The 12,459-nt window shown below is 36.1% G+C and overlaps 1 protein-coding gene across 2 annotated transcripts in view; it reads right to left on the bottom strand.

Annotated features, from left to right (window-relative positions):
• LOC113494143 overlaps nt 1–12,459 on the bottom strand; it is a 127,504-nt gene that overhangs the window by 70,394 nt on the left and 44,651 nt on the right. Inside the window, exons 1-2 of one of the 2 annotated variants that reach the window (XM_026872331.1) lie at nt 9,132–9,366; nt 4,672–5,273 (exon numbers count right to left, since the gene is read on the bottom strand). In XM_026872331.1, coding sequence (XP_026728132.1) covers nt 4,672–5,273; nt 9,132–9,187 — 658 coding nt within the window. In that variant the 5' untranslated portion in view covers nt 9,188–9,366. Of the gene's footprint in view, nt 1–4,671; nt 5,274–9,131; nt 9,367–12,459 lie in introns of those variants that run through there. The other variant, XM_026872332.1, reaches the window with a different exon arrangement.

Genomic DNA, 12,459 nt, shown 5'->3' with positions numbered 1-12,459 from the left:
CAACTAGATAATGTTCAACGACAAAAAATTAAAAAATGCAATTATTATTTTACACACCCAATTTATTCTGTATTCCTTTTAAAATTATTAACATACAAAATAGTATAAATGAAGAAAAAACGTCCACTATGTTTTCTTCAATAAATATGATAAAAATACCTTTAATTTATATCTCAAGGAGTGATGTTCAAAAAACTATTGCACATTTTTATTACTAACATCGGTCTTTTCATTCCGAATAAATGCCCCTTTCCGTTGACAGTAAATTAAAAAATAATTCTTGCTATCACGTGGCAACCCTAGCCAACCGAAGCTCATAAGCATTCAGGTCACGTGTGCGATGTGGTTAATGAGAAAAGATGGATGCCCTCGCTGATTGCTGAACACGTTTGATGCGCCGGCGCAGCTCGGAACCCCGACTAACGAGAAAGGTACGCAGTCTGGGCAGTTAGTGTCAAGTGGAGGAGTTTTCACAGAAAATTCATTGGAATACAGCTGTTCTAGACTGTTTTTCTTGTTTAGAAGTTATTTTCGGACTCTGGTATTACCGGATTAAGCTGAGTACAGTGTTTTAGTAGGAGCAATTGCAGAGCCTATACTAATATGAGCTGATAAACTTGTGTCCAAAAGAAATAAACTTTTGTTATAACAAAAATCACTTTTGTTTTTTTAATTATTAGCAATATGTGACTAAAGATGTCGGCTATCGATGACATGGAGCCGAGGAGAAATTGTAGTTCAGACTGTCAGGATGTTTGCGATATTGTCATATCGAGAATACATACTGGTAAACACTTAACAATGTAACTTAGAGTCTTGTTCTTGAGAACGTATGTACAGTCAACAGCAGAAATAGATGATCAAAATTCAGAAATTCAATACAAATAACTGTGTGCTTTTGAGTGATTCTAGAGTATGTTATCCGAAGAATCAGAGAGTTAAGCCAGAACAGTACAACAAAAATATAGTGCTAGATGTATCTGTGTCTGTAGAACAGGGTATCGTGGAAGGATTTGGTTGAGGCCTTTGCCCAGCAGCGGGACAAAGTGGACAGATAAAAAAAAGATGTATCGGGGCCTGAATTGATGCAATGGCTTGAATATGAATTTATGTCTTTGATCATCTACTATCGTTACGGTTTGATCAAAAATAGAAGCTAATAAAACGTCACCTGTCGTACCTGCTATTCATTTAATTTACCCTTCCGACTGAAAACTGAACTGGCCATACACTAGGCATTTTCCAAACATCTCAATTCACATTACATTTGCAACGCACTACACGACTTCGCATGTATTTGATTGTTTAATAAACAATCGACGAACGCCTACAAAACACATGCTTAGAATTCTATGAAGTACCTTTTGTTTTAATTAATTATTATAATTTATTTGTCTGGCAATGGTAGACAAAGTCACTCTGTAGGGTTTGATGGTGTTACGTATTTTGCAAAGGCACAACAATTGATGGTGGAAATTGTATAATGATTGATGGAGAGTTCGTAATTTGTATTATTACGGCGTTATTATGAATTGTCGCTTCGACATCCAAAAATTGCTTGATGTACGTCGATATTCTTCGAAGCATTTGTGAAGTTGTAGGATGTTATAAATACAAGTAATTTTACTAAATAAACTCGGTTGTTTTGTGTCTTTTTGTTAATATCGAAATGGATTAGTGTTTCATATTTTTTAGGTTTAAGGTTTATTAATTTTATTCGTTCTGAAATATTACGTTTAACTGTCCAGATTGTGTGAAATCATATTTTTTTTTTCGATAAATTATCTCATTCTGTTTTACAGTTTCAGCATTAGGTCCAAATCATGTAATAAAAGAACTAAAACATTATTTATTGTCAAGCCTGGCCTGACCTTACACAAACACACACACACACAACAAAAACAAAATATCGATTCACATAAAATAAGCAAACACGAAAACCAAATACTAATATTACCATAGTACAACGTACCTAACGGTGGGTTACCGATACAGGGGTCGCGGGATCATTCCCAGGATGCACAGTTAAAATTCAAAGTCCAGCTATTCTGTACAAAATGAATAATGTTTGAGTCATTTAGATAGTTAAAGTTAACTATGTAATCTGATTGGAGAGATTACGTAGATTATAATGACGCGGTTATGACTTTTGATGATGCGCACGCGCCGATTCCTCGTTCGGTGAGGGAAGTGAATCAAATTGGTTAGTGTTTATAACATAGTTCTAGGGGGTATTCATGCTTCCTCCTAAAGATATAATTTTGCAGTTGTGGAAACAAAACAGCAAATTTGAAGATGAAGAAAAATGAAATATTTTGACTTTTCTTTCAAAGCAGATGTTCGAACTTAAATTGTGACCCTTTAAGATTCCTTTTTCATAGAGTTAGAATTTTAAATTAAGAAAAATGATCTTGACAAAATATGAATATGGTTACAACCAAGTAAATGTCCCTGTAGGTACATAAAAAGTGTGGTTACCACATTGCTCTGAGACAATACTATTAGAAAATAGTTAAATAAATAGCTAAAGACCTACCGTTCCTAAAACCTTCACATCACACGCGAGGGTAAACCAACTCCAAACAATTCCACATGTATCAAGCTGCCCACTTATTTTTAATTTATCACAAACCTACAGTTTAGCGGCCGTTGCGATCAAACTGAACATCTTAAGGCCACAACCTTGTCTATAAGTCCCCTTATAAGGCCTACGGTTAATGGGCCTGGTCTCCCACGCGGAAGGCTGGCCCAAGGCCTTTCAATGGGAATACAGTAGCAATTAAGGCCATTTGAGGATGCCCGATGCATGCGTTCATGCATGAATTCGTAATTATTAAGCGCTTGTATGTACTTTATGGCGGCGGCTTTTTGCAAGGATTCAAAGGATTTCGTCTTAAATTAAGTAGATAAATTGTGTTTCTAAGTTTTATTTGTGCAGTCAACAACTGCAGTGTAAAATATATTCTTCTTATCAAGGAAATGGTTTTAAAAATTTGTATACGTAGGTCGTTTGAGCTATGTTAAGTAGATCTTTTCATTTTCCTTCATCATTGAATTAATTACTAAAAGATTTAATTCCTATAGATTAACTTTAACGGATAAAACCTTCACACTAACAAAACTTAAAAAAAAACAAACAACAAATCAAAGAGGTCTAAGAACACTCACTCATAACTTATAAGTCACCTAAAATACCAAAGAAACTAAATTAATATCGCTCAATCCGTTAGGGAGCTACGATGCCACAGAAAGACAAGTCAAACTTAAAACACCCCTCTTCATACGTCGGGGTTAAAAAATGTAAAGGATGACACTCTGACATAGGTCAGGATATTTATTAATAATACCTTCAAATAAAAAAAAACAAGATTTCAACCAAGTAACCTTTTTTCTCTCCTATCCTTGTTCTAGAGATACTATAGCTAAATGTCCAAAGAGTTCCAGACCTATAGTAGACCTATAGTAAAGGGCGCGACCTGTCCGCGGAACACTAATGGGACATTGCTCCCGTGTCGCCATTACACGCCAAGTTAAACACGTCGCCACGTTTCGATACAACTTATGTTACGTGCTGTCGGTTGTGGGTGGTACTTTTCTTGAAGTATTGGAAAAAGTTGAAGATTTTTTTGGTATAGTAGTTTCTTGCCTCTTCCTAAGCTTGGCATTTTTTAAGGTAAGCTTAGGTCTCATTTTGATAAGCTTAAAAGGAATCGAATCAGAAAAAGTTTGGGCCTATTGTCTATTATACTTAAATTATGATGTCTAACTTTACGTATATCTAACACTGCAATTTATTATAGACTGACGAAAACAAAGAAACCGTTGCTTTGGTGATTTTAGAACCCATTCAAGATATGTTGGAATCTCTACATCTAAAAACTTCAACTGCCTGAGCCAGAGCCACGAAATCACTCAGTCTCGTGCAATCTCTTGCGACTCTGGCTGGAACCAATCCCATTCCTGAGACTGCAAGCGTAGATACTTCACTATTTTCAGAGCTGTTATTTTTTTTGTAATCTTCCCAAAAAAATATACAACCTCCTTAGAACCTTAAGACAATCTAAATTAAACAACCTTCTTTAAATCAAAAGAGGAATTCCGTAATCTCCATCATCAAACTTCAATTACCAAATATGATTAGCGATAAACAAACTCATTTCTTCAGTTAGAGACAATTGCCTCAAAATGTAAGCGTCGTTACGTCACGACCAAATAAACATAACTATTGTTGATTATCCATTGTTCTTCAGACGGTCATTGATTAACCGGAGATAATTTTAGGGTCCCGTTAGGTATTTGTTGTATTATTTTATGTACTTTTGTTTCTACAAGTAAGAATGGTCGCTTGGAAGAGTCATGAGGTTCGTTTCCTGAATTTCAGGTGACATTGAACTTGTTTGATCATTTGTTCAAAAATCTGTTGAAGATAAGTTGAATTTTAGGAAGAAGAGAATACTCTTTTTATTTGTTGAAGGGTAAGTACCATTGCTTTAGGTAAATGATAGTAATGAAATTAATATTATTATGCTAAACAGGAACAGGTGAAGCTAGACGACAATATCCGTAGTTTTCTCACTTCCACAATAAACACTACAAGAAGAGCTCGCAATCAACGTAAAATTACTGATCACACAGACAGATATATGTCTAAAGAAGGCATGCTTTACTCACCATCATAGGAGTCCGGTATATACAGCGGCTTCCCAACAAGCTTGCCCTTCTTCCCCGACAGAGGCACTGCCTCCACCCGCCTGTGAGCCTCCAACACCCTGTACAACAGCACTGGCCTCTCCTCCCCCTCAAACTTCACCACACGAGGCAACGAGAACTTATCCACAAACTCTTTTAAAGTCATCACTTCACTACAGTCTTCCTCCGGCTCGACAGACCCGTTCCGTCTTCCGAGAAGGAAGTTGTCCGCCCATTCTGGAGCATTCGGTCTCCGTTCCATGAAGTCCGGTCTCCTCTCGCTGCTCCTCGGCTTGTAGCGAGGAGGCCGGTCTCTCCTGACCAGGGCTTCGTTGGCCTCCGCCAACCATCTTGTGACTAGTCTTTCGCGTTCTACGTCTAGGTATCTTGGTTTGGAGGCGTCGCAGGCGAAGCGGGCGGCGTCGAAGCAGTACTGGGGGGGTGGGGGTCGTATCCGCGGGGGGAAGAAGCGGGGCGGGACGTACGGGGGGTGCGGCGCGTACGCCGGCGGCGTCCTCGGCCCGGAGCCCTCGACTGACGCCGTTCTGAACATGGTGTCAGGCCATTGATGATGCTCCCGCCACCTGTAACAAAAGAGATAAGAGTTAGGTATTAAAGTCATTATAATACTGTTTTAACAACAAACACATACAACCGACTTGAAATAGATGACTACTGAGCTAAAGGTGTTGTTTGTATGGGAGCTATTTCACGTTAAATAGAAAAGGAATCAACAAAATCGCAATTCTGAGGTAAAAAACAGAAGAATTGACAACCTCCTCCTCTTATGAAGTCGGTTGACATGTGTGAAGTGTGGCTTTTGGCAGTTATGTAAACGTGGTGCAAATTAAACAAAATGATCAAAGTTAGTATTTATAGATATAAGTTTTAATATGTTTATAGCCACGCGAATTGGAATTACCATTTTGAACTTTGACCTGTTATGTAAACAAAGCATTAATTACATCAATATTCATTAAAAATCCGGAATTCAAGTATTTATACTCATTTAAATATTTATAAAAAAATATTTTCTATTTTTTTAACTTGTTCTGTTAAGTGTTTTGCAATTTTTGACACATCTATTTAAAGCTTATTTCTTAAGTATTTTTGTTCTAACTCATGGACTTATGGTTACTAGTTTGAGGAACCAAGAAAACGCTTTGGAATATTTGATTTTTTTATTGAGAAAACATTATTTATCTTTGGCCATGATGTTTTTAATATTTTAGGTATCGCAAAATGTTACCATCTTTTTGGCATAAACACAAAAAACGACTAAGTGCGTGTAGTATGAACAATATTCAATTTTCAAAAGAAAATGGTCACCCATTAAATCGACTGGTCCAAGCGTTGCTTAACCTCAATTTTGACTAGAATAATTAGTTGGTACAATACAATATCTGTGAAACTTTAACAGTCCATCTATAACGGCTCATAAGCTTGGTGTCAAACGGACACACAACACAGTCTTAAGCATTAAGTTCCTTTTTTACCTACCCTTAGATACGGAAACCTAATGATACACAATCACATCTACCCATTACATCAGACATTTAAACTAAGCCAACACACCTATCCTGGATCCCCCTCATAATTCCACACACTTTTAATTGCAAAATATCCGTCTGTTCACAACTAACAATTTACCACAAATCTCCATGTAAGTGGTATATTTCCCACTAGTTTAGACAAAAGTGTTTGATGTTCGCACGGAGATACAGCTGTGAAGACAGCTTGACTACATAATATTTGTAGCTGCTGTTGTGTAAAGGAATGGTCTTGGGACCTGTTACTACCTCGCCTGCCTCTATTTGTAGAATTGTAGAAGGTGAACGTCAAACGGTGTACGTTATCAAGTGCGCTGTGTCATTTTTTTTATGTACGTAACAGTTGTGCATTAGGAATTTGGGATAGTAATCCCTATTTATTTATGATTAAATAGGAGCATTTCAGATTTCTGTAAAGCTAAAAATGGAACTCAATTACGCTATCTGTCTGATCGCGTGTCACAAGGCTGTCTCTCATGTACAAAATAAGTTACAGTAATATGATTTTTTGTAGTTTTGGGGAACCCTTTCTAATGTGTCTATGTCCGACTCGTATTAAGACCGGTATGTAAGTCGCAACTTAGCCAGAAGTACCCAAAATCTTCTCTTTAGAGACTTGAACAATACCGAGACTTACTATACACATTTGTGAGTCGCTGTCTTCTTCCATCTGAACTATTTTTACAGCTTATGAGGACAGTTTATTGTATTTTTCTGAATATATCAAATTCAATACTAAAACACACTTTAAAGAATAGCGGAACTTTAGGTGGTCGCTCCAAAAAATCCAACGACATCGTATTTGAATACCATCGAATCGACCACCTTCGTGGACGTGCACCGGACGCCTTTTGAAACTTACCGCTTATTATAAGTAATAATATTCAACATCAAACTATTAACTTCCGCTGCAGGCTCTATTCAAGTGCTAATTTCTACAATAACACACAATTACATGGTCAGGCATATTACGTAGTTAAAAATTGCATAACAATAGCTCCGCCCTTTATTGCACGGTTTACTTGAATCGACGTTTGATGGCATATCAATGAATTCTTCGTTAATTTTGCTAAGTTTGAAAATATCTTGGTTGGTCTAGAGTCCTGACGAATACAACTACCTCCTAAAGCTGCAGAAGCAGAAGAGAAACGGACTCCTACAGAAAAGACCGGACTAGGGCCAAAGTAGACGACGCTTTCGTGTTCCACGGGCTCCTTAAAGAGATGCCGGCAAGCTCAGATTGGGATTAAGAGCCGATGATTGCTGATCCAGTGGAAGGGTCCGAAAGGATTAACTCAGGCTCTGTTCACGAAGGGCAAAAGAAAGAATAAGGTAATGTCAGACTTTTAATAACTAGGTGGGTTTTAGTCAAACCAAAGCGGGAAGAGACCTATATTGATTCCTCATCCGAAACATATGACAAAAGTCATTCAAATTAGGCTACTAATCAGCCCTTTTTAAGGTCAAATTGCATTGGACAGCACCCAGTTCCACGTGCGATCAACGAGTCTTTTGTTATTATTGACAGAAATATATTAAAGTGTGATCGAATAGTTGATGCAACCATAAGTTGTAATCTATTGTATCTTGGTATCGTTAAAGTGTTGCCACCTGCTTGCTTGACTCATTGTTTAGCAAGCCGTTACATGCATACATAATCATCAATAAACGTTGTTGACAAAATATTTTTATTAGATTTCGATTGTATCGCATCATCAGTCGATCTTAGTATTTTGTGCAACGAATTTTGTATGTACAAAGTAAATTAAGGAAGAAATTGACGATGCCTACCGCATTTTTTTCTTTTATTTTTGCCACATTAATGCCTATTAATGTATATAAGTGAGGAGCTCGTGGCTAAGCTATAACCGCATAAGTGGTTCGATCACAGGTTAAGCTATGCTTGACGCGGTTGGTCCGTAGATGGGTGACCATCTTTGTCATAACGAGTTCCTCCGTGTTTCGGAAGGCACGTTAAATTGTGGGTCCCGGCTGTTATTCCTACATCTTTGACAGTCGTTACAGGTAGTCAGAAGCCTGAAAAAGTCTGACAGCCAGTCTAACCAAGGGGTATCGTGTTGCCCAGGTAACTGGGTTAAGGAGGTCAGATAGGCAGTCGCTCCTTGTAAAACACTGGTACTTAGCTGAAACCGGTTGGACTGGTAGCCGACCCCAACATAGTTGGGAAAAGGTTAGGCCAATGATAATGCCTATAAATAAAATTATTTTCCTTAATGCAATAGGGCTTATAATAGTAATATTTGAAAACTTAAAAGGAATTTGAAAACTTGGTAGGCTTTTCGATATACCTAAAAGTTTTTCAAGACAAGAATGTGATCCAGGAATAGTTGTCCTGAGTCTGGTTGTTATGAATGTTTACTATTTTTTCTGTAATTTAATACAGATCTCTTTAGTCCGAATAAAAAAAAACGCAATTAAAATACAATTGCAACTCACATACGTAACACAAACGATATAGATACAGTACATATTTGCCCATCGCAAGTACCAGTCGTCTTCCTAATCTTGATATGTTGTCCCATCAAGCATAAGCACGTACTTATAGCTCAGATTAACTCGGATCAGTCGCACATTTATAACGCTAAGTCTGTGTATGCTGGACACAGTTTTATCGACACTATTTGTTTAGATAAGTCCTGGGTGTATTTTATTTATATGTTAGGTAGATGTTGGGTAAATCTGCGAAAAGTTTGCATTTTGGGTTAGATATTTTATGTCCTTTCCAAAATCTTTTGAATCCCTTTACTTCTCCTATATTTTTAAGAGATTCGACACAAAGACAACACTGTACTTTAAGTAGTATTATTTTTTCAGGAACTGAAAGACTGGCAATATTTGATAAGACTAAGGTGTTAAAAAAATAAAGCTTACTCATTTCCCAATCCTTGATTGTAAACAAAAACATATTTATGCTTCACTATACTCATCACTGCTTGAAATTTTCTATTACAACACGAACATTCTCAAAACACCAAAAAACACAAACTCAACCACTAATGTGTAAATCTGCACCCTCGATCATTGACCCCGGTTACTATTAAAAATTCGCAGGTCAACGCCCTGAAGTACAAATTCCTCCACACATTTCTTTTTCATTATTTGAAATTACACAATATTTAATTATAATGTAACGTAATAATTTATTTAATCTTGGCCGATAGCTACTCTAACAATGGTTCTGAGTGACGAGATGTCATCGACTGAGTCGCACGGGTGACTTACTGTGTGTCACACGTTTGGAACAATAGGCAGTTAGCGCTGAACCAATATTTGTAATGTTTATATTTTGTCCTTGATGAATTAATATAGTATTGATGAACAGTTTTAATAATGTAAGGAGATAATATATAGTCTATTTGTTTAGGTAGTTTAAAAGGTAAACAATCTTGGTGTCTTTTTATTCAAACATATACAATTATGAAATAAATAAACTACTGGGACATTATACTCGTATATAATTAATGTTGTTTTGTTGCCGTTTAGATGCCTTTTTATAATTACCTAAACATTACTTAAAATCCAAAATCTATTATAATTCGTATAATATAAGTCAGGTTTTCTAAAAGATATAATTGATATCATTTCACTGCGGCGTTAAAGAAAAATGTAACGTACCTTATAATAAATAAATGCGGACAACATCACATACATTGTTCTAAACCCAAAAGCACTTGTGTTATGAAATTCAGATACAACGAAGATACCACAAACACCCAGACCCGAGAAAATGTAGAAATGTGATTTTTTTTTACATTGACACGACCGGGTATCAAACTCGGGTCCTCAGAGCTAGGGACACCTTGAAATCGGTGCGTACGCCACTCGACCACGGAGGTCATTAAGATAATACTACACCTACTTATATTTAGAAAAGTATATATTGTCAATTAACGTCGGTATCTATCATAAATATTTCCTTTATTTCTTGAAACAAAAACCTAATTAAGAAGGAAATGCACAAAAGCCTTTATTAATGAAAGTCAATTATAGTAAATCATATTCTATAATTTACTTCACTTCAGTAATAAATAAAATATGTCAAAGAAAACCCGCGTCCAGTGTTCGTGTGTAATTATTATTATTTGTTAGTTATTCTAAATCATATTGTATTGTTCCTTTGTCTAAGGAAATAGGTAGGTGTGTGTATTAAATAGTTCTGTCTATTATTTGAAACTACTTAAAAGGCTGCCTTTCGGTTTAGTGGTTCGTGGCGTTGACTGTTATGCCGGAAGTCATGGGTTCGAATTTTACTGAAGACAAATGTTTGTGTAATGAGGTCGATTTTTTGTCTAGATGTAAATTATCTGTAATAAATTATGTATTTAGAAATGTGTATGTATGTTTATTAGAATTTTAACACTTATATTATAGGCTTTCCTTATTTTGAGACTATAATTATTTACAAATAAGTATTGCCAGTGCAAGAATTTCCACGCACAAAAAGAAAACAATTTGAAACCGTAGTAAAATCAAAACGAAGCAATTTTTCCCACCGTAAAATCCAACAGTTTTCCTTATTTCAAAACCGAGGCTACTAACAAGGGCTATATCAATCAAGATTCCGATATAATCATTAAGAAATAAAATGATGGGAAACATTTAAGATACATAAGTCTTACATGCTTCAAACCCCCTACCATCAACTCAAAAAATAATTGCAATTGTGTAAGAGAGACAGCACTAGACGAAGTAGAATGCCGTCTCTTTTCCACAGCTATAACATAAAGTTACTGTGTACTTTAAGATCTGATGGTAGGTCCCGTGCAATCACTTGCTAATAGCCACTATTTATTGCTCGACTTTTACTAATTACGCAAGTTAGAATATTCAGCATTTTTTGCTCAGCAATTTAGTATTAGATAAGATTTAATAGGGGTATTTCTCAGTGCGTTCCCTTATGGGGAATATGTGGTTTTTTCTTCGTATTAGACTTTTCTCTTGGTAGAGAATTATGTTCTGGTGTCATCGCATTAAGTGAATACTTTCTTTGAGCGCTTATGAATTAACTGATGGAGAATTATTCATTGATTGTGGATCATTGAAGTTTTCATTAAGAGGAAACTGACACCTTGGATTAATACATAGACTACTTTTATCCGACTTCTTTAAAGGAGGGTTATGACTTCCAGGAAAGGCGCTTTCTTTCCGAACTTTTCTCTCCGATCCTTTACCAATATCATTTAGATACGCTCTGACACTTTCGTCGTAAGTATAAATCATCGACACTATTTAACAGACATATAAGCTGCTCAAACTAATTTCGTCTGCAACTCAAGGTTGCCATAAAAAACGTATTATTCACGAATGCTCCAATACCTTTACGACTACTGGTACCACGAGTACCACTGTAAAAAATACAGTCCACATCTCAATCAAAAGCATCGATTTAAAGTGGAACCTCAGAAAAAATAAGTCGATGTCCCCACTAATCAAAATTCGATGAACACACAGCACCTGCTCATAACATAAATAACTTCATCAACCACACAAATACCAACTCTAACACTCTGGGATAAGATTGAAAATACTTCATCAGCTACTGGTGTGACAAGTTGATTTATAAATAAAACCAATTTATTAATACAGCCGTCAAAATTAATTTCAGTGCGACATTGCTCTGTAACCCTTTTGACTAATGTATCCGTGAGAAGTGGTACGGGTTTTCTGACTGCATCATTAAATTTGTCTAGTAGTAGAGTTTTGTTCGCCCTATTTTTTTGCGTGATGTAACCATGGTTTTTTGTGTATGTCCAAAGTAATTAATTTGCTATCGGATCAGTTTTGACGTGTAATGCGGATTTAAGGGTGCGATTGGTACGTAATAAGATTTTGTGATAAGATTGGTTCTGGTGGGATTATTTCAATAATATTTACGTACTTATAAAGATCAAATGTTGTAAACAATCTGTGGTGTTAAGTTTTTTATTATGACTGTACAGTTAGTTGAGTGGCTAAGGTCACCACGCCGACCACTCAAATGTTTGTTTTCAATGCTTTTCCTGAGTCTAGGTGTATTTGTCTTGTGTGGTGATGATGTATTTAATTAAATAATAAGTTCAGTCACAACTAGGTCAGAATAATAGTTACATAAATTATTTCGAGCACAGAAGAGAGAAAAATGACGCTGAGAAGAAATATCTAAGTCTATTCTGTGACCAAATGTCTTATTAAGTACTAACTCAACATATTTCAGTTAAAA

The sequence above is a fragment of the Trichoplusia ni genome, chromosome 5, assembly GCF_003590095.1.
Source record: "Trichoplusia ni isolate ovarian cell line Hi5 chromosome 5, tn1, whole genome shotgun sequence".
In the NCBI taxonomy this organism is placed as follows: Eukaryota; Metazoa; Arthropoda; class Insecta; order Lepidoptera; family Noctuidae; genus Trichoplusia; species Trichoplusia ni.
The sequence above is the reverse complement of the archived record's forward strand: the minus strand, read 5'-3'. Positions and strand labels throughout refer to the sequence as shown.